This window comes from Lissotriton vulgaris, chromosome 6 (genome assembly GCF_964263255.1).
Source record: "Lissotriton vulgaris chromosome 6, aLisVul1.2, whole genome shotgun sequence".
NCBI lineage: Eukaryota > Metazoa > Chordata > Amphibia > Caudata > Salamandridae > Lissotriton > Lissotriton vulgaris.
Window position 1 is genome coordinate 1,359,524,157 of NC_141694.1, and position 20,973 is coordinate 1,359,545,129.

Here is a 20,973-nt window from a genome sequence, read left to right on the forward strand (position 1 = left end):
GCCACACTACTTCATTATAATGCACTTAAGAGTATATGGTATAGCGTTATCATGGAAACAGCTAAAGGACTTGGTTCTGAAAGCTGCAGACAGGCTCAGCTCATGCTAGAGCACCATCTCACATAATTCCAAGCACTCTGCCTTCAGGATTGATAAGGCCTGCCATAGGAGTGACTGATAGGAGGATATGTGTCCATTTTAGGGTTAGATATAGGGATACTATATCTAAAGCAAAGGGTGATTACACCACCTTGCCCCAGCTGATTGATCAGCCAGTTGTGTCAGATTTGGATGGCCAGCCAGGGGTGGCATAATACATGCTGCAGCCCCTGGTAGGCCCTGGGTGCACCTATGCCCTGGGTACCTAAGGTACACTGTACAGGGACTGATAAGGTGACTCAGTATCCAATTAGATATGTACCTAGAGTACATGGAATCCATTTTACAGAGAGAGCAGTGGGCCTGGGGTCCTGAATAGCAGGGCCCCAGGTCAACTAAGTCGAAAAACCAGCAAAACACCAGGCAAAAAGTTGGGGGCAACCATAGTCAGATATCCACCTTCCTACAGGCTCGACATGGAGACGGCTAGGGTGAGGAAAGACCATGTTGGAACTCTCTGCAGCCATCAAGGAAGACATTGCGGGACTGCGCACGCAGCTGGCTGCGGACCTGAGGGAGGTCCGTAGAGACGTTGATGACATAGGAGAGCGGGTGGCCACGCTGGAGGAGCACAACCTGGGGACGGCGGGCGATATCCATCAGCTCCAGCAAGAGGTTATCCGGCTCACCAAGCAGAACCTCGACCTTCAAGCACATGCAGAGGATTTGGAGAACCGGTCCCGCCGCAATAACATTCGGATCAGAGCGGTGCCGTGGAAAGGAGAGGGGTCGGATCTACGGGAGTACGTGGAGGCTCTCTTCAAGCAGGTCCTACAGGCGAGGAGATCTCGGAAATCCGCATGGGCAGAGTGCATCGGGTGGGTCTACCTAAAGGTGCGAAGGCACCGCCGCCGGACATTCTTGTCTGCTTGCATGACTTTCAATTGAAGGAACGTATCCTCAGGATGGCACGTGAAGCTGGCCCTCTGCAGTTCCGTGGTCACAAGCCAGTGCTATATCAGGATCTGGCGGCGTCAACACTGCAGAAGCGCAGAGACTTCAAGCCAGTCACGTCCTACCTGCGGGAGCACAGCATAGCATACATGTGGGGTCACCCGTTCCGCCTCATTTTCCGCTGGCAGAACAAACTGGTGCAGGTACGATCACTCGCGGATGCCATGGACCTCCTGGGTATAGAACGCATGGAGACGGCGGATGGGGACAATACCCCCAGGCGGAGAAGACGTTCGACAGACTGGCAGACAGTGGGGCGCCCTGCATCCAAGAAAGGACCCGGCACCTCGGCATGCCTCCAGGAGAGGGGTGCAGCTCAGGCCTCCGTGGCCTTGGTCACGGAGGCGAACCCGGATGATATCTCAGAGGTGCCTTGAGGCCCGAAAGGGTACATCGCTGGCGTCAGAGGGGGACATTCCCTGAAGGTACTCTAGTATGTCCTGCTGGATGAGTGAGTCCCGTATCGGGAACTGGAAGACTGTGGACTGGTTCCTACCCCCCATGCCCTTGTGGCCTGTATTACGAACTTTCGTACTTCACTATGTTCTTTTCCTGCTTATGTTTGGTTCTGTTGTAAGGGGGTTCAGTGTGTGTGCGGGGGGATGGGAGGAGTGGGTGAGGGGGGGGGACGCTGCATCAAACCTGGGCCGCTTGTGGGTGACTGTGCATTTCCGCCTTCGTCTCGTATGCTGGGGAGCATGTGTGCTGGACAGGTTGAGGGGGGACACTTCGCTTCGGACTCTACATGGGCCACATTAGCTGCTGATCTTGTTGACCTGGGATGGCTAGGGAGATGAAAGTGGTGAGCCTCAACGTTCGGGGGCTCAACAACCCAGTGAAACGCTCCGCAGTACTATCGCTCCTTGAACAAACTGGGGGGGATGTATGCCTCCTGCAGGAGACGCATCTCCTGCAGAAGGATGAGCGTAGAATGCATGACAAGAGATTTCCTCTGCAGTTATGGTCCTCAGGCCCGGCGAAGAAGAACGGAGTTGCCCTCCTCTTCAGCGCTCGGACACGTTGTAGGATCTTGGCCCACCTGGTAGACATACAGGGGAGATTTTCGGCGGTGCGGGTGCAATGGGGGGACGCGACCTTCACGATCGGCTCCATATACGCCAAATACACAGCAGGAAGCTTTCCAGCGCGCAGCCCTGGCCCAGGTTCTTGCTTCCCCTGATGCTTTTCTCCTAGTGGGAGGGGACTTTAATCTTGTAATGGACGAGACCCTTGATAGGTCGGTGAATAGACTGCATAACTCGGGGACCTGGTCGACAGAGGGGAAGCAGTGGTTGGTAGATGGCGGTTTACATGATGTATGGCGGCTACAACACCCCCAAGAGCGTGACTACACATATTACTCTGCTGCACATCAGACATATGCGCGCTTGGACCACTTTCTGGCTTCCTCTGCCCTGCTACCCCACCTCCACGACGCGGACATTGCCCCCCGCTCCCTCTCGGACCATGCCCCCCTCACGGTCGTGTTTACCCTTAGCGGCACGCGCCCTCTCGCAGCTGGCTGGCGACTGCGCGACTCCATGCTCCGCTCTGACTCTGTAGTGGGACAGATTAGGGACACTATCACACATTACTTTGCTGAGAATCCCGTAGGAGAAACGGCGATAGCGTCAGTCTGGGAGGCACTGAAATTGGTGGTTAGAGGGGACTTCATTGCTTTAGCGGCCACAGGGAAGAGCTAGAGGGAGAGGTGCGAGGCTTGGAGTCTATCCACAAACGCACGGGTGCCCGAAGGGTCTGGAGAGAGCTGGAGACTAAACGACGCATGCTGAAGCATTTGGATCTGGACAGGCCAAAATATGCGCTGCTGCGCTTGCGTCATAGGTTATACCTGAGCGGGGACAAAGGGGGCAAGATGCTGGCGCACCGCCTACGTGCCAAGACCCCGGCTCGGGCCATCGCCGATATCCGTGATCACCAAGGTGTGTCACACACCACTGACTCCAAGGTGGTAGCAGCCTTTCGCCACTTCTACCAGAGCTTGTACACGGAGGGCACGTCGCTCGCGGACTGCGATCGGTACATTGAGGCGTCGGGCATTACCACCCTGCTGGAGACAGCTGTCGAGGACCTGGACGCGGAGATCCGAGTGGAGGAGGTTATCTCTGCCATAGCCCGGCTTAAACTAGCTAAATCCCCTGGCCCTGATGGTTTCTCTGCGCTTTTTTATAAAACCTTTTGCCGGGAACTGGCCCCGTTCCTGGCCCGCCTATTTAATTCTTTCCTGGACACTGGCTCGGTTGCGCCCTCCATGTCCGATGCTGCCATTACGGTCATACTCAAACCTGGCAAGGACCCTGCTGATTGTAGCTCCTATCGGCCTATTTCTCTCCTGAACATCGACGCCAAGCTCTTTGCGGGCATTCTTGCGGCGCAACTCAGCCCTCTTATGGATGGCGTGATTGAGCCAGACCAATCGGGCTTTGTCCCTACCCGCCAAGGAGGTGACAACTCCAAAAGATTATTGCATCTGCTGGATGGGGTCCATCGCGCGAAGACTCAGGCCTTCCTCCTATCTATCGACGCGGAGAAGGCCTTTGAGAGGGTCGAGTGGGGATTCCTCTTCCGAGTGCTACAGGCGTATGGCCTCAGAGGTAATTTCTTACGTTGGATTCAGGCCCTGTATGCGTCCTCGAGGGCGGTAGTACGGGTCAATGGTTGTAGATCGGCTCCATTTTCCATCACTAGGGGGACGCGTCAGGGGTGTCCCCTCTCGCCGCTCCTATTTGCGTTTTATATGGAGCCCTTCGCCCAGCGGATCAGGTCCACCCTGACATTGCGGGCATTAAATTTGGAGCAGACGAACACAAATTGAGTCTGTATGCCGACGATGTCATTCTGGCTCTGCAAGATCCTGCTCCTTCTCTGCGACGACTTACCGCGGAAATTCAGGCTTTCCATAACACAGCTAGCTTTAAGGTTAATTTCTCTAAATAGGAGATCCTTAACATCTCTGTTCCGTTGGATGAAGTCGCTGAACTACAACAGGACTTTAACTTCAGGTGGGCACAATCTGACATTACGTACTTAGGTATCCGTCTTGCGTCGACTGCCTCGGATGCTTTCCTTGAATTATACTAACTTGATAGAGCAGACCGCCAAATCTATCTCGGCATGGTCCCGCCTTAACCTGTCGTGGTTGGGCAGGTTGGCGGCCATTAAAATGACTCTTCTGCCCAGAATACTATATATCTTCCAAATGCTCCCCCTCACACCACCAAAGGGAGCTCTGAAGAAGCTCCAGGGCTTGATGAACAGGTTTTTTTGGGACAATAAGCACCCCCGAGCGGTGTTTGCGACAACTATCCTCCCAAAAGCGGCGGGCGGCTTGGGCTTCCCTCATCTCGTGGCCTATTTTCAAGCCACCTGCCTACGCTACGTGATTGAGTGGAATAGACCGGAGTCGAGTAAACACTGGTTGTTCATGGATCAGACAGTTGCGGGTTGCAATATTTGGCGGGAACTCTGGTTGCCTCACAAAGATAGGGCGTGGGGGCTATACTCCTCGCCTGTGACGTCACCAACGCTTAAAGCTTGGGATCAGTTAGCACTTCGTAAGGGCTGGACGACTTTCCCCTCACCCATGACGCCGATCGTGGACAATCCCGCCTTCCCCCCCTGGCCTTGCGTCGCCGGTCTTCCATCGCTCTCGAGAGAAGGATTGTAAACGAGTGGGAATGCTTTTTGATCTCGAGGGCCTCGTCCCCTTCTCGGAGCTGCGATCCGAACACTCCCTAGTGGAGGTGTCGGATAGTTTTGCCTACACCCAAGTGGCACATTGGGTGTCGCACCCGACCAACATGGCATTGATGTCGCGCCCCCTTACGACCTTCGAGCAATGGCTTATGCGTAAAAAGAACGACCGGCGCCTTATATCTGACCTTTACGCCATGATTTTGAGTGACCCGCGAAGGCAGCGAACAACAGCGCAGGTGCGGTGGGAGGTGGAACTTGGGCGAACGCTCTCGCAGAAGGAGTGGGAACAGGTGTTCTATCGCGCACACCATACGACTGCTAACACAGCAGGTACGGAGTCGGCCTACAAGCTGGCGACGTACTGGTACTATACACCACAGCGCGTTGCATCCTGGGACAAGGCCAAGTCTAGTCTCTGCTGGAGAGGTTCGGCATGCCGGGCACTCTCTTGCACTTGTTGTGGCATTGCCCCAAATTGGAACGGTACTGGAAAATGGTGTTCGATGAACTAGATGCTGCATTCCAAATCTCGTTGCCCAGACTCCCTGAGCATGCGCTGCTAGGCCTCCCGTCCCCTAAATGTTTCCCTCTGCGCACACCACTAGGACGACAAATTGCATTGGGGCTGCTGACTGCGCGACAGGTCCTGCTGGCGCGCTGGGGTCCCCTGGATGTTCCGGATATGCGCGATTGGTTGATGCTCCTGTGGCATACTCTGGCGATGGAGCGCCTTTCACTTGACGTAGATGGTAGAGGGTCTGAATACACTACCTTGTGGGCCCCCTTTCTGCGACTTCTGTCCAAAGAGATTCGAGAAGTTACATGCTCAAAGTACCTTCAGGTCCTACAACTTATTCCTCTAGATCCGGTGGGCGCTGTGCCAGGTCCCTAACCTTTTGGGATGGATATGCCTAGGTCAGGGTGATGGATGTGCTGCTCTTTCTGTGGCTGATGGTTGATGCGGCGGGGGTGGACGGGAAGGGGGTGTTGGGGGGGCTTGGTTAGGGGGGGCTGGGTGGAAGGTGGGGTGGGAGGTGTTTTCTATTGTTTTCCTATTCTGTTCTTGCTGATTTCTCTCTCCTAAGAAAATTACGGACCCCGCTGTGCCGGTGGTGAGTGCCTTTGGCTTTTACAACGCAGGACCGCCCCCCGGGTTGTAGGTCCGACTGCTGTGTTTAATTACTACTTGCTTACGCCCTGCCGGCGAGTCGATGTAGGCAGCTGGGCTGTGTCTGTTGCTATCTGACCGCATAATAAAAATGTTTGATTCCAAAAGAGTGATAGGGAATCTCCCCTCTCAATTTTAAGATTTATTTCTGGACCTCTCTGTTTCAACGATTCTGAAGTTAATGAACATATGTATTTATGGATTTTTTCTACTAGTTGTATTTTAAACACCCCAGTGTTATTGTGATAAATGGATTTCATCGATATTAAACATGTGCAATTGCTTACAGGAATGTATAAGGTTTGGTTGAATAGTCTATGTACTTGTTGCTACCTTAAATTACTGTTTACACAACATTAATGGACAATCCATCACGGACGGATAATATTTCAGGGAACTGGGACCAATACTTGGCAGACCACAGCACTGTTTATAGTAGTTCAACTGGTGGATGATGGGATATTTAGATAATTTGAGGATCTTTAGACCTATTTGTTTTTAAAGTACAGTTTCTTAAAATATCTTACATTTGGATTTTCAAATGCAAGTGAATGAGAGAGATTTGAACATTATGCATTTTCTCTGTATACAAGTAACACTTGAACACTAGGACCCACCATATCCCCAATGCTGTAGGTAAACTATTCAGCAATCTGCAACAGAGGACACTAAAAAGAAGAAAATGTCAAAGGACAGCATAGATAAAACTGTACTAGTAGTCAAACTCGTTTTTTGGAATGGCTGGAAGAATAGGAGTTTCAGTTTCGATTCAACAAGGTTTCAGTCTAAATGAAAATGTCAATCCTTCCCTCATTGGCTTAGTGCGGTTTTAACTTAATTCGAAACTTAGTTCACACCCTACATACATTTAACAACCAGTAGACATTACAAATTAGATATTTTACCCATCTTCCAATCCTGGCTGAAGGTAAAGGTGTGCATGGACAGGCCTGAGTCGCTGAATCACATGAATGCACAGGCGTTGGAACATCTACACAAGGGAATATGTAGAAATAATATTGAGCATTGTAATGCCAATCAAAAACGCAGAATTTGCTTATTTGACTGTTGCTTCATAAACATGGTAAAGAGGCATACAAACAGATTGGAAAATGAACATGATCTCAAAGAACTTGAATCAAATGGAATTTTTTTATTTCAAACAACATAGAGAAAGATTGGATTTCACTTACAAAATAATAAATTTTCTAAAACATAACATTAGTTACTGAGTCCTAAATAAGCAAGAACTGGTGCATTAGGTTACAGTGATACTTGCTTTGACTGACAAAACTGCATATTATTTTTTAAGTCATTACTGGTACATAACACCATGCTTCACATGAGTTATTAAACACCATCACAATCTGCACCTCCTATATTGAGTCTCTCTAGATTAAATTGGTTAAAACAATGCACAAATCTATTAAATGGGACATATTAGTAGACTATGTGAAAAAGAAACATTCCACATATTTGTGTACAACTCTGTTTCATAGCGTGGAGGAACTGTAATTTAGCAAAGTGCATCTGTCCGGACATATCAAAAGTGGAAAATGGTAAGGCAGTTTTAATAACATTTTATTTTCTATAAAAATAATTCACACTCAACTAAGAGACAGATCTTAAATGTATTCCTTTAAAAATCCGCAAAAGTAAATTGACATTTAAAATACATAATATCCAAACTAAAGCACAAGTTACTTACCTTCGGTAACGAAATATCTGTAAGAAACAGTAGTTAGTGCTAGATTCCTTACCTTAGAATATCCCCAGGCGTCAGACTAGATCCGGAAAGTTTTGCGTAGCAGTACCCGTGCTTGTCGGTAGGCGTTGTCTGCGGCTCCGCATCAGTCGTCGGCGTCGCCGGGATGACGTCGTCGGAGTACTTAGAACTCCGCCCTCGTGCGCTTACGTTAGTTATTGTACATAGCTTTCCGTGCCAGGAACGCAGAGCCATGACAGAGACCGACACTGGTGCCATGAAACTAGGGCCCTGAAAGGGATGACCCTTAACCCTAGATATCGGTTCACAGAACGGGGAGGATGGGTGGGGCTGTAAGGAATCTAACACTAACTACTGTTTATTACAGATATATTGTTACCGAAGGTAAGTAACTTGTGCATCTGAAAGAAACAGGTTAGTGTTAGATTCCTTATCTTAGAAAAGATACCCCAGCAATACTAACCCCAGTGGTGGGTCTGCGAACCAAGATCACACCAGAAAGTCCTGGAGAACGGAACGGCCGAAAAGCCATCTCTCCGCACTTGGCTGTCCAGGCACTAGTGTCTAGCATACGTGTGCAGCAAGGACCACGTAGCTGCCTGACAGATGTCCTGCAAGGGGACTCCCCGACCCAGGGCAGTAGTAGCCACCATGGCCCGAGTGGAATGGGCCCTCATCCCAACAGGGGGTCCCTTCTAGCCAAGGAGTAACAGACCTTGATGCACAAGACGACCCACCCAGAGATGGTCCGTTTGTGCACCGCCCGTCCTGTAGGAGAGTGGGGTCTGCAATCCTATGGTCACCCCCGATTTTTGCATTTTGCTTCACTGGTTTACGACTTTCCCTGGCTGTGGGCCTGCTAATCAGACCCACAGCCTAGCTGTTCTCTCTCTAAATTGACAAGCATGTACCTTAGGTGCATTTACCAATTGATACTGGGCCACCTTATCAGTCCCTGTACAGCATACCTTAGGTATCCAGGGCATAGGTGTAACCAGGGCTTACCAGTGGCTGAAGCATGTATACTGCCACCCCTGGCTGGCCATCCAAATCTGACAACTGGCTGCACGACAGCTGGGGCAAGGTGGTGTAATCACCCTTTGCTTTAGATATAGTATCTCTATATCTAACCCTAAAATGGACACATATATTCCTATCAGTCACTCCTATGGCAGGCCTTAACAATCCTGAAGGCAGAGTGCTTGGAATTATGTGAGATGGTGCTCTGGCATGAGCTGAGCCCGTTTGCAGCTTGCGGAATCAAGTCCTAATAGCTGTTCCATGATAACGCTATACCATATACTCTTAAGTGCATTATGAACCTCGCGGTCAAATGCTAACTTTGGCATAGCATTATCAAAACATGTCGAGTAAGGTGTCATACGAATTGGAATACTAACCCCTCGCCAATTCTGGTGACGAGGTTAGCATTCCACCCTTCTAGAGGGACACGACATGTATGTAACTGTGAACTCCGGTTAAAGTTAATTCGAGCCTCAGCATTACAAAATGGATGCTGCCACCACGGACACAAGTCTGACTTCCTGCTGCTGGGAGTCCTTCCAGCGAGGGAGGCTTGGACAAAGGGTTTCCTGCCTTGGGAGGTGCTAGCACCACCCCAGACAGGATTTTGTGTATTAGGTAGGACAGGGCTGAAAGGAATGAGACGTGCCTGGGGCACACAAGGTGTCCCTGTGCATATGCCGGTCTAAACCAGTTCCTGGGGCACCCCAGCCCCAGAGCTGGCGCAAGACCGGACAAAGAAAAGGGGGTGTAACCACCCCCCTTCCTGGTCCCACCCAGAGGAGGGACCTAGTCGTAGTGCAGCCCCCTTTAGCTGAATAAAGGTAGGAGCTGGTCTCATCCCAAATCAGATTCATCTTGACAACTTCCACGAAGAACTCTTGACCTTCGACCTCCTGATTCCAGAAGACTGAAGAATCTCCCCTATGGTCAGGGAGTGACCATCCTGCTTCGCAGGCACCATCAAGCTCCTGTGCGGTTTGCTGCAGAGTCCTTCCATCCCGGAATCCGACGACACAGCTCGACAAGACCCAGACCTCCAGACCTCTCTGACCTCTACCCACATCCACAGCACAGCTGGGACCCGTGGGTGCGACGAGCAACGTGGAGACGGCCATCTTGAGAAACCAGCACAACGCTTCCAGCACGACCGCCAAGGGATCCTCGAGTGAGTGCAGTGGGGACTGAGAAGCCCCACACCGACGCAGCTCCTGCACCAAAGACCAGCCCCCCAGCATCCACGAGATCTGCGTGGGGCCCTTTTGCCTGGTTGCTGCTTGTCCTGTTGTCTGGTCGCTTGCCGGCTGGCTCGTGACCTCTGAGGCGACGTTCCGAAGAATCCAACACTGCTGGTCTGGTCCCCCAGACTGGCCCTTGCTTCCTCGTAAAGGAGAAGCTCCCCGGACCCTCCTGGTCCGCACCAGACGCCATCTTTGTTCCACCGCGTGGCTTGCATTAGCCAAGGCCTGTTGTCCAGATCGACGATCCGACACCGCCAACAGCAGCAGACTACGTGGGACAGCTCGTGCCTCCAGCCTGGTCGTGAAGAGCAGCTCCTGGTCTGCGCAGCTACAGAGAGAAGCGACCCTTCCTTCACCTGACTGCGGCGACAGCATCTGGTTCCCTCCTGGTTCCAGCACCGTCAATGGCTAGTGACCGAGACTGTGTCCCCTTCCCTTTCAGGACTCCTTCTTCTAAGTTCCATCCTTGGAACCACCGGACTCCTCCATCTGGCTGCCTGCCAGCAACTCCTTGTTTCAGGCATCACCAGGGTCACCGCAGCAAACCCGACGCAACTTCAGCCCTATGCACCCGCAGCCTGTGGGTTAGGTAACTAAAGCTTTTAGGTGCTGAAGTCTGTGTTCACTCTCCTAGTGTCCAGGTCCACTGTTGTTTTCCCTCCATCCAGCCGGGTTCGTCCGGAATCCGTAACTTTCTAAACTGTAAGATCCATAGACGTTGATACGCATCCCGCGTGAGAGTTTCCACTCTGCAAGTGAGTCCCGTGGGCCTCCTGCTCCTTACTTACCTAGTTTGTAGCGTAGTCCCAACGATCCTCCAGCCTCTGGATCTCCTTACAGTACTTTCCTTCCTCGCATTCCATTGTTTTGAGTATATGGTTTGTCGTGCCCCTAGGGTACACTTGTAAATATTGTGCGAACTCGTATTTCCTTTTAAGTATTGTCATGTGCTTAGCCCTCTGATCTCATAAAGAGTTCAGAGGTGTATGTTAGTTAATAAATATCTGTTTATTTTCATAACAACCTGTGTGGTGTCCTTTCACTTAGTATTCAAGGGGTTATATGTGGTAAAACAGCTGGCTTCACATGCCATTCAGAGTTTAGCCTAAAGACTGCTTTTGTCCACGCTACTAGGATAGCTGGTCTATAAGGTTGACTTACAACCAATCACCATAAGGGTTGTTTGGACTGATACAAGGTGATCACTAGAATTAGTGAACATCGTATATCAGGCCAACTTCTCACATTGGTGTGCAGCGGTTGGGATTTGAGCTTGCTGTTGTTTTTACCAAATATAATCTTGAGATATCATTTGAAAGATCACATAAGGTACCATAGGTACATATAACAAGCTTAGAAATACTCTGAGTTCTACTGAACCAGCTGTTGTAGTAAAAAGGGAGTAGCACACCCTGACTACAACTCTTAGCAAGGGATCAGTAGGTAAACCCATAGTGTAGGTAAGTGCACCACTTACACCTCACTAGAAGCATGTCTACCCATGGAGAGTCTTCAGAGACCCCCCTTGTGGTTGTTGACCCTCCACAGGTCATTCCCAGATATGCAGCCCTTAGCTTCCAGGAGATGAGACAATTGTGTACCTCCAGGAAACTAAAACAGGGTTCTAACCCTACCACCCCTTTTCTGATAGGTCTCTTAGAGACATATGATGCCAGAAGGGCTTCTAACACAGGCCCCTCTAATCCAGATGGGAGCATGCCCCCCTTAGAGGGAACCCTTGGTGACCCTGACCTTAACCTCCATGGAGCAGACAGTGAAGAGGAGGAAGGGGAACATGAGTTGTCAGGGGATGAGGCAGATAAAGGTCCAGTAGTAGTCAGTAGGCTCACCAGGACCAACTTAAGCATCCATGAGAATGGAACTGGGGGACCCCCAGGCCCACTCTCAGGCAGGCTTAACATTGGGAATAGACGAGTTAGGTCTCACTCCAGAGGCTCTAACAGATCTATTCACACCCATGTCTCTCAGGCATCTTCTCAGAGAGGGATGACATCCCCCCAGAGAAGAGAGCATGAAGCTAAGATGAGGGAAGTCAATCTGAGGATTGAGAGGGAAGAACTTGCCCTTGCCAAAGAAAGACTTGCCTTTGCCAGAGAGCAGAAATTGAGTGGGGCAGACCCCACTGGTGGCAGCATTATCCCTAGAGATAAAGACAGGTGGTTTGATACTAGACACCTGAGTAAAATAGTGCCCCCCTTTAAGCAAGGGAATGACATCCACAAATGGATGACTGCTTTGGAAAGGGCCTGCACTGTCCAGTGCATCCCCCAAAGTCAGTGGGCAGCTATACTGTGGCTCTCCTTTGAAGGTAAAGGTAGAGATACGCTCCTCACTACTAGAGCAGAGGATGCTAACAATTACCAAGTCCTGAAGAATACACTGATTGATGGGTTTGGCTTAACAACTGAGCAGTACAGGTTGCTGCTCAGAGACACCCAGAAAATTCAGTCTCAGGATTGGGCTGCCTTTGTTGATTGTGCCACTAAGGCTTTTGAAGGCTGGTTACTGGGAAGTAAAGTTACTGATTACACAGGATTGTATAATCTGATTATGAGAGAACAAATCTTAAGTAATTGTCAAAATCAGTTGTTGCATCAGCACCTTATTGACTCAGATCTGACCTCTCCCCAAGAATTGGGAAAGAAGGCAGACCGATGGGTCAGGACAAGGGTCAAGCAGCAGAACCAGAACCAGGGTGGTGGCCAGAAGAAAGCAGACCAGAAGGGTAATGAGAATAAGCAAAATGACCAGAAGTCTTCAACAGGGCCCCAACAATCCAAGGAGGGTGGGTCCCAGAATTCTCAAAAGAAGAAGAATAATGGTCAGAAGAAACCATGGTGCCAATACTGTAAAAGTAATACACACTGGTTTAGTGAGTGCACCAAGAAAGGCCCAGCTCCTACCACTACTGCCCCTAAGGCACCTGCAACCCCTCGTTCAGTTAGTAGTGGTAGTGTTCCCCCTAAGGCTATAGTGGGTTTGACATTGGTATCTGAGGCAGGCTCTGACCTAGTCAGAGTACCTACCCAGGCTGTTCTTGTTTGTACTGGGGACATGGATTTGACCCCTACAATAAGTCCCAGTACTCTGGGCAAGTATAGGCAAACGCCTTTAATCAATGGAAAAATGGCTCAGGCCTACAGGGACACCTGTGTCAGTGTCACTATGGTGACACCAGCATTTGTGGACCCTGGACAGGTAAAAACTAGGTTCAGACTACCTAGTGACCAATGTTAGCAATGTCACTACCAACCATAGTATGGCACTTGTTAATTTCTCCTGGGGAGGGGTAAATGGCCTCAAAAGGGTTGTTGTTAGTTCAGACCTCCCAGTGGACTGTCTTTTGGGCAATGATTTGGAATCCTCCCTATGGTCAGATGTGGAGTATAGGACTCATGTGGAAATGTTAGGTTTGTCAGCACATGTCCTTGCTGTGACTAGGTCACAGGCCACAAAATGCCCAGCTGAACTGGTGCTGGATCCTGGAACAATGGACCAGACACTAACCAAGAGTAAGAACAATAGGGTTAAGGCAGTGCCTTCCCCCTTGCCTCTAGGTGAGGATCACCTCTCACAGGAGACTGACCCAAAGACCCCAGAAGGAACTGTCCTAGAAGAACTTGAGCCTGAACAGGTTGAGTTTCTTGGGACAGGGGGACCTTCCAGGGCAGACTTGAGACAAGCACAATTAGACTGTTCATTTCTTGAACCCCTCAGACAGCAGGCTGCTGCTGAGGCTGCAGGGAATGCCACAGGTGCCCATAAAGTGTATTGGGATGATGGACTCCTTTACTCTGAGGCAAGAGACCCCAAGCCTGGTGCTACCAGGAGGCTTGATTGAATAAAATTTATAACGCGCAAACAATAACCCGAAGGCATCAAGGCGCCTAAAAAAAAACAGATCAAAAGAGAAATCGCTACATCACTGCAGATACGCTTGCACAAAAAGGTGCGTTTTTAAAGCCCTTTTGAATGCCTGAAGAGTAGGTAGAGATCTTATTTCCAGAGGGAGAGCATTCTACCACTTGGGCGCGGAGAAGGCCCTGCCACCCCATTTCACTCTCCTGAAACGGGGGAGATAGCAGGAGTCTGCTAGAGGGCCGCAGATCCCTAGCGGGAATGTAGCGGGACAAGATAGATCCTACACCAGTGGGACTGTTTCTGGCCAAAGCCCTGTATGTCATGCATAAGGTCTTAAAGTGAATGCGCGCCTCGACAGGAAGCCAATGTAGCAGCTTTCTGGCCGCTGTGGCTGAGGTGCGCCTGGGAAGATCCAAAACAAACCTAGCAGCGGCATTCTGGACTACCTGTAAGCGCTGAAGTAGGCTCTTATTCATGCCCACATATAGCGCATTACAGTAGTCCATTCTGGAGCCGATAAGGGCACCAGCAAGCTGTTTCCTTGCCTGTAAGGATAAGTAATGCCTAATCCTCCTCAAGACATAGATAATGCCCCAGCAGGTGGAGATGGTTCGGCTGACCTGCTTACCCATGTCAAGGGCTGGTCATCCCCTTGTCTCTGAGAGGTTTCCTTCTCACCTTGGCCCATGAAATTCCCCTTGCAGGCCACTTAGGCCAGAACAAGACTTGGGAAAGACTTGTCCCACACTTTCACTGGCCTCACATGTCTGAAGACACTAAAGAGTTTTGTCGCTCATGTGTCACCTGTCAAGCCAGTGGCAAATCAGGTGGCACAACAAAGGCCCCCCTTATACCACTACCTGTGGTGGGGGTACCCTTTGAAAGAGTGGGGATTGACATTGTTGGACCAATGGACCCCCCAACAGCATCTGGGCACAGATTTATACTGGTGGTAGTGGATCATGCCACCAGGTATCCAGAAGCTATTCCCCTTAGGACCACTACCGCTCCTGTTGTGGCCAGGGCCCTACTTGGAGTTTTCTCCAGAGTGGGGTTTCCTAAGGAGGTTGTCTCTGACAGAGATGCCAACTTCATGTCAGGATACTTGACTGCTATGTGGAAGGAGTGTGGTGTCAACTACAAGTTCACCACACCCTATCACCCACAATGCAATGGGCTTGTTGAAAGGTTCAACAAGACCCTCAAAGGGATGATAAAAGGGTTACCTGAAAAGCTTAGGCGAAGATGGGACATCCTTTTACCCTGCCTTCTGTTTGCTTACAGGGAGGTCCCACAGAAGGGGGTTGGTTACAGCCCTTTGACCTTCTCTTTGGGCATCCTGTAAGAGGACCCCTGTGTCTTGTGAAGGAAGGATGGGAATTACCTCTCAAAAAGCCTAAACAGGACGTAGTGGACTATGTACTTGGTCTCCGCTCCAGGATGGCAGAGTACATGGAGAAGGCATCCAAAAAACTTAAGGCCAGCCAAGAACTCCAAAAAGCTTGGCATGACCAAAAGGATGTCCTTACTGTTTATCAGCCTGGACAGAAGGTGTAGGTGTTGGAGCCAGTGGCCCCAGCAGCTCTCCAAGACAAATGGTCTGGACCCCATACTATCTTTGAACAGAAGGGAGAGGTCACCTATCTGGTAGACCTTGGAACTCCCAGGAGCCCTCACAGAGTACTTCATGTGAACAGGCTCAAGGCATTTGTCAACAGGGAAGACATGGGCTTGCTCATGGCTACAGATGAGGGACAGGAGGAAGAGAGTGACCCTCTCCCAGACTTGCTCTCTCAGAACCCTGATGATGGGTCAGTAGATGGTGAGTCTTTTCTGACAGCCTCTCTGAGCATCAACAAGAGGATTGTAAACAGGTTCTCTAATCCTTCAGTCAAATGTTCTCTCTGACACCCAGTCAGACAAACTGGTGCACCCATGAGGTGGACACTGGTGACAGTCTGCCTATAAAGAGTAACATCTACAGGCAACCTGACCACGTCAGGGACTGTATAAAACAAGAAGTACAGAAAATGTTGGAATTGGGAGTCATTGAACCCTCAGAGAGCCCCTGGGCTAGTCCTGTAGTTCTAGTGCCTAAACCTCACACCCAAGATGGTAAGAGAGAGATGAGGTTTTGTGTAGACTACAGGGGTCTCAATGCTGTCACTAAGACAGATGCCCATCCAATATCAAGAGCAGATGAACTCATAGATAAGTTGGCTTCTGCCAAATTCTTGAGTACATTTGACCTGACAGCTGGTTATTGGCAAATAAGGTTAGCTGAGGATGCCAAGGCCAAGACAGCATTCTCTGCCCCAGGAGGTCATTACCAGTTTGTGGTGATGCCCTTTGGTTTGAAGAATGCACCTGCCACTTTTCAAAGGTTGGTGAACCAAGTCCTCTCTGGGCTAGATGACTTCTGTGCAGCAATTCTAGATGATATTGCTGTCTTTAGCTCCACCTGGGAGGATCACCTGATCCACCTGAGGAAAGTTTTGGAGGCTCTGCAAAAGGCAGGCCTCACTATCAAGGCTACCAAGTGCCAGATAGTGCAGAGTCAAGTTGTATACTTGGGCCACCTTGTAGGTGGAGGCCAAGTTCAAGCTTTGGAGAGCAAGATACAGGCTATAACGGACTGGGCTCCTCCAACCACCCAGACACAGGTCAGAGCTTTCTTGGGCCTGTCTGGTTACTATAGGAAATTTTTTCAGAAATTATGGAACCATTGTGACTCCACTTAATGACCTGACAAGTAAGAAAATGCCAAAGAAAGTTCAGTGGACAGTTAGCTGTCAGAAGGCATTTGATGACCTAAAGCAGGCCATGTGCACTGCACCTATTCTCAAGAGTCCAGACTACTCCAAGCCATTCATTGTCCAAACAGATGCTTCTGAGTTGGGTGTGGGAGCTGTTCTATCTCAACTGAATATTAATGGTCATGACCAGCCCATTGCTTTTATAAGTAGAAGGCTGACCTCTAGAGAGAAACGTTGGTCAGCTATTGAGAGGGTGGCCTTTGCTGTGGTTTGGGCCCTGAAGAAGCTGAGGCCATACTTGTTTGGCACTCACTTCAAGATTCAGACCGACCATAAGCCCCTCTTATGGCTAAATCAAATGAAGGGTGAAAACCCCAAACTTCTTAGGTGGTCCATTTCCCTACAGGGGATGGACTTTACAGTGGAGCACCGCCCAGGTACTGACCACTGTAATGCAGATGGTCTCTCCAGGTACTTCCACTTAGAACAAGAAGACTCACCTGGTCAAGGTTAGTTTAATGTCCCTAAGTTGGGGGGGGGGGGGGGGGGTTATGTAGGAGAGTGGGGTCTGCAATCCTATGGTCACCCCCGATTTTTGCTTCACTGGTTTACGACTTTCCCTGGCTGTGGGCCTGCTAATCAGACCCACAGCCTAGCTGTTCTCTCTCTAAATTGACAAGCATGTACCTTAGGTGCATTTACCAATTGATACTGGGCCACCTTATCAGTCCCTATACAGCATACCTTAGGTATCCAGGGCATAGGTGTACCCAGGGCCTACCAGGGGCTGAAGCATGTATTATGCCACCCCTGGCTGGCCATCCAAATCTGACACAACTGGCTGCACGACAGCTGGGGCAAGGTGGTGTAATCACCCTTTGCTTTAGATATAGTATCTCTATATCTAACCCTAAAATGGACACATATATTCCTATCAGTCACTCCTATGGCAGGCCTTAACAATCCTGAAGGCAGAGTGCTTGATGAGATGGTGCTCTGGCATGAGCTGAGCCCGTTTGCAGCTTGCGGAACCAAGTCCTAATAGCTGTTCCATGATAACGCTATACCATATACTCTTAAGTGCATTATGAACCTCGCGGTCAAATGCTAACTTTGGCATAGCATTATCAAAACATGTTGAGTAAGGTGTCATACGAATTGGAATACTAACCCCTCGCCAATTCTGGCGACGGGGTTAGCATTCCACCCTTCTAGAGGGACACGACATGTATGTAACTGTGAACCCCGGTTAAGGTTAACTCGAGCCTCAGCATCACAAAATGGATGCTGCCACCACGGACACAAGTCTGACCTCCTGCTGCTGGGAGTCCTTCCAGCGAGGGAGGCTTGGACAAAGGGTTTCCTGCCTTGGGAGGTGCTAGCATCACCCCAGACAGGATTTTGTGTATTAGGTAGGACAGGGCTGAAAGGAATGAGACATGCCTGGGGCACACAAGGTGTCCCTGTGCATATGCCGGTCTAAACCAGTTCCTGGGGCACCCCAGCCCCAGAGCTGGCGCAAGACCGGACAAAGGAAAGGGGGTGTAACCACCCCCCTTCCTGGTCCCACCCAGAGGAGGGACATAGTCGTAGTGCAGCCCCCTTTAGCTGAATAAAGGTAGGAGCTGGTCTCATCCCAAATCAGATTAATCTTGACAACTTCCATGAAGAACTCTTGACCTTCGACCTCCTGATTCCAGAAGACTGAAGAATCTCCCCTATGGTCAGGGAGTGACCATCCTGCTTCGCAGGCTCCATCAAGCTCCTGTGCGGTTTGCTGCAGAGTCCTTCCATCCCGGAATCCGACGACCCAGCTCGACAAGACCCGGACCTCCAGACCTCTCTGACCTCTACCCAAATCCACAGCACAGCTGGGACCCGTGGGTGCGACGAGCAACGTGGAGACGGCCATCTTGAGAAAACAGCACAGCGCTTCCAGCACGACCGCCGAGGGATCCTCGAGTGAGTGCATTGGGGACTGAGAAGCCCCACCTCGACGCAGCTCCTGCACCAAAGACCAGCCCCCCAGCATCCACGAGATCTGCGTGGGGCCCTTTTGCCTGGTTGCTGCTTGTCCTGTTGTCTGGTCACTTGCGGCTGGCTCGTGACCTCTGAGGCGACGTTCCGAAGAATCCAACACTGCTGGTCTGGTCCCCCAGACTGGCCCTTGCTTCCTTGTAAAGGAGAAGCACCCCGGACCCTCCTGGTCCGCACCAGACGCCATCTTTGTTCCACCGCGTGGCTTGCATTAGCCAAGGCCTGTTGTCCAGATCGACGATCCGACACCGCCAACAGCAGCAGACTACGTGGGACAGCTCGTGCCTCCAGCCTGGTCGTGAAGAGCAGCTCCTGGTCTGCGCAGCTACAGAGAGAAGCGACCCTTCCTTCACCTGACTGCGGCGACAGCATCTGGTTCCCTCCTGGTTCCAGCACCGTCACTGGCTAGTGATGGAGACTCTGTCCCCTTCCCTTTCAGGACTCCTTCTTCTAAGTTCCATCCTTGGAACCACCGGACTCCTCCATCTGGCTGCCTGCCAGCAACTCCTTGTTTCAGGCATCACCGGGGTCAACGCAGCAAACCCGACGCAACTTCAGCCCTATGCACCCGCAGCCTGTGGGTTAGGTAACTAAAGCTTTTAGGTGCTGAAGTCTGTGTTCACTCTGCTAGTGTCCAGGTCCACTGTTGTTTACCCTCCATCCAGCCTAGTTCGTCCGGAATCCGTAACTTTCTAAACTGTAAGATCCATAGACGTTGATACGCATCCCGCGTGAGAGTTTCCACTCTGCACGTGAGTCCCGTGGGCCTCCTGCTCCTTACTTACCTAGTTTGTAGCGTAGTCCCAACGATCCTACAGCCTCTGGATCTCCTTACAGTACTTTCCTTCCTCGCATTCCATTGTTTTGAGTATATGGTTTGTCGTGCCCCTAGGGTACACTTGTAAATATTGTGCAAACTCGTATTTCCTTTTAAGTATTGTCGTGTGCTTAGCCCTCTGATCTCATAAAGAGTTCAGAGGTGTATGTTAGTTAATAAATATCTGTTAGTTTTCATAATAACCTGTGTGGTGTCCTTTCACTTGGTATTCAAGGGGTTATATGTGGTAAAACAGCTGGCTTCACATGCCATTCAGAGTTTAGCCTAAAGACTGCTTTTGTCCACGCTACTAGGATAGCTGGTCTATAAGGTTGACTTACAACCAATCACCATAAGGGTTGTTTGGACTGATACAAGGTGATCACTAGAATTAGTGAACATCATATATCAGGCCAACTTCTAACACGTCCCAACTTCGCGGCCAAGTAACCAACAAAGAGCTGGTCATCCACCCAGAACTGGCGTGTGCGATCAAGGTAGAAGGAGAGCACAAGTTTAGGGTCCAGACGGTAGAGACTCTCTTCCTCTTTCGAGGGATGTAGAGGCGGAAAGAAGGTGGGCAAGGTGATGGACTGCCTGATGTGAAAGGCTGTAACCACATTGGGAAGGAAAGAAGGACGCGTTCTTAAAACAACTTTGTCCGGATGGACAGAAAGGAAAGGAGGCTTAGAAGATAGAGCCTGGAGCTCACTCACTCTCCTGGCAGAGGTGATGGCAACCAGGAATGCAGTCTTAAGAGTCAGAAGATGAAGAGGGCAATTGTGAAGTGGCTCAAAAGAAGCGCACATCAGATAGGTTAGAACAAGGTTCAAGTCCCACTGAGGAATCACGAAAGGACCAGGAGGAAACATGTGCGTGATGCTCTTCAAGAATCTAATTGCAACAGGGGACTTGAAAAGAGAAGGCTAATCAGGAAGCCTCAAGAAGGCAGAAATGGCAGAGAAGTAGCCCTTAAGAGTGCCCAGAGCAGAGCCCTGCTGGGCAAGAGAAAGAAGGAAGAGGAGAACCTCTGAAAGGGGGGCAGAGAGAGGATCCACAGCCTTTGCTGTGCACCATGCCACAAATTAGTTCCACCTGCAGGCATACCGATTTTGTGGAAGGATGCCTGGCTGCCAGAATCACATCACCGACTTCAGGAGGCAAGCCAATTGGCCTCAACTGCCGCCGCTCAATCTCCACATATGGAGGTGGAGGCTGGACAGGTTCGGGTGGAGGACCGTCACCTGCTGCTGCGACAGAAGGTCCTCCTGAAGAGGAAGACTAATCGGGGGATCGACTGACATGCTGAGTAGCTCGGGATCCCAAAACCTTCGTGCCCAGTCCAGAGCCACAAGGATGACTTGGGCCCGGTCGTGCCTGATCTTCTTCAGCACTCTGGGCAGAAGTGGTATAGGCGGAAAGGCATACAACAGACCGCAGCTCCCCTCGCGGCGAAAAGCGTCTCCGAGCGAGTGCCGCCTTGGAAATTCCAA

At 50.4% G+C, this 20,973-nt stretch overlaps 1 protein-coding gene across 2 annotated transcripts in view; it reads right to left on the reverse strand.

The window, feature by feature from the left end:
• The window catches only part of USP34 (ubiquitin specific peptidase 34), a 2,709,276-nt gene that overhangs the window by 686,019 nt on the left and 2,002,284 nt on the right, over positions 1 to 20,973 (reverse strand). For both annotated transcript variants that reach the window (XM_086927486.1, XM_086927485.1), the window contains exon 58: positions 6,904 to 6,989. In XM_086927486.1, the coding sequence (XP_086783612.1) occupies positions 6,904 to 6,989 (86 nt within the window). The remainder of the gene's footprint in view (positions 1 to 6,903; positions 6,990 to 20,973) is intronic.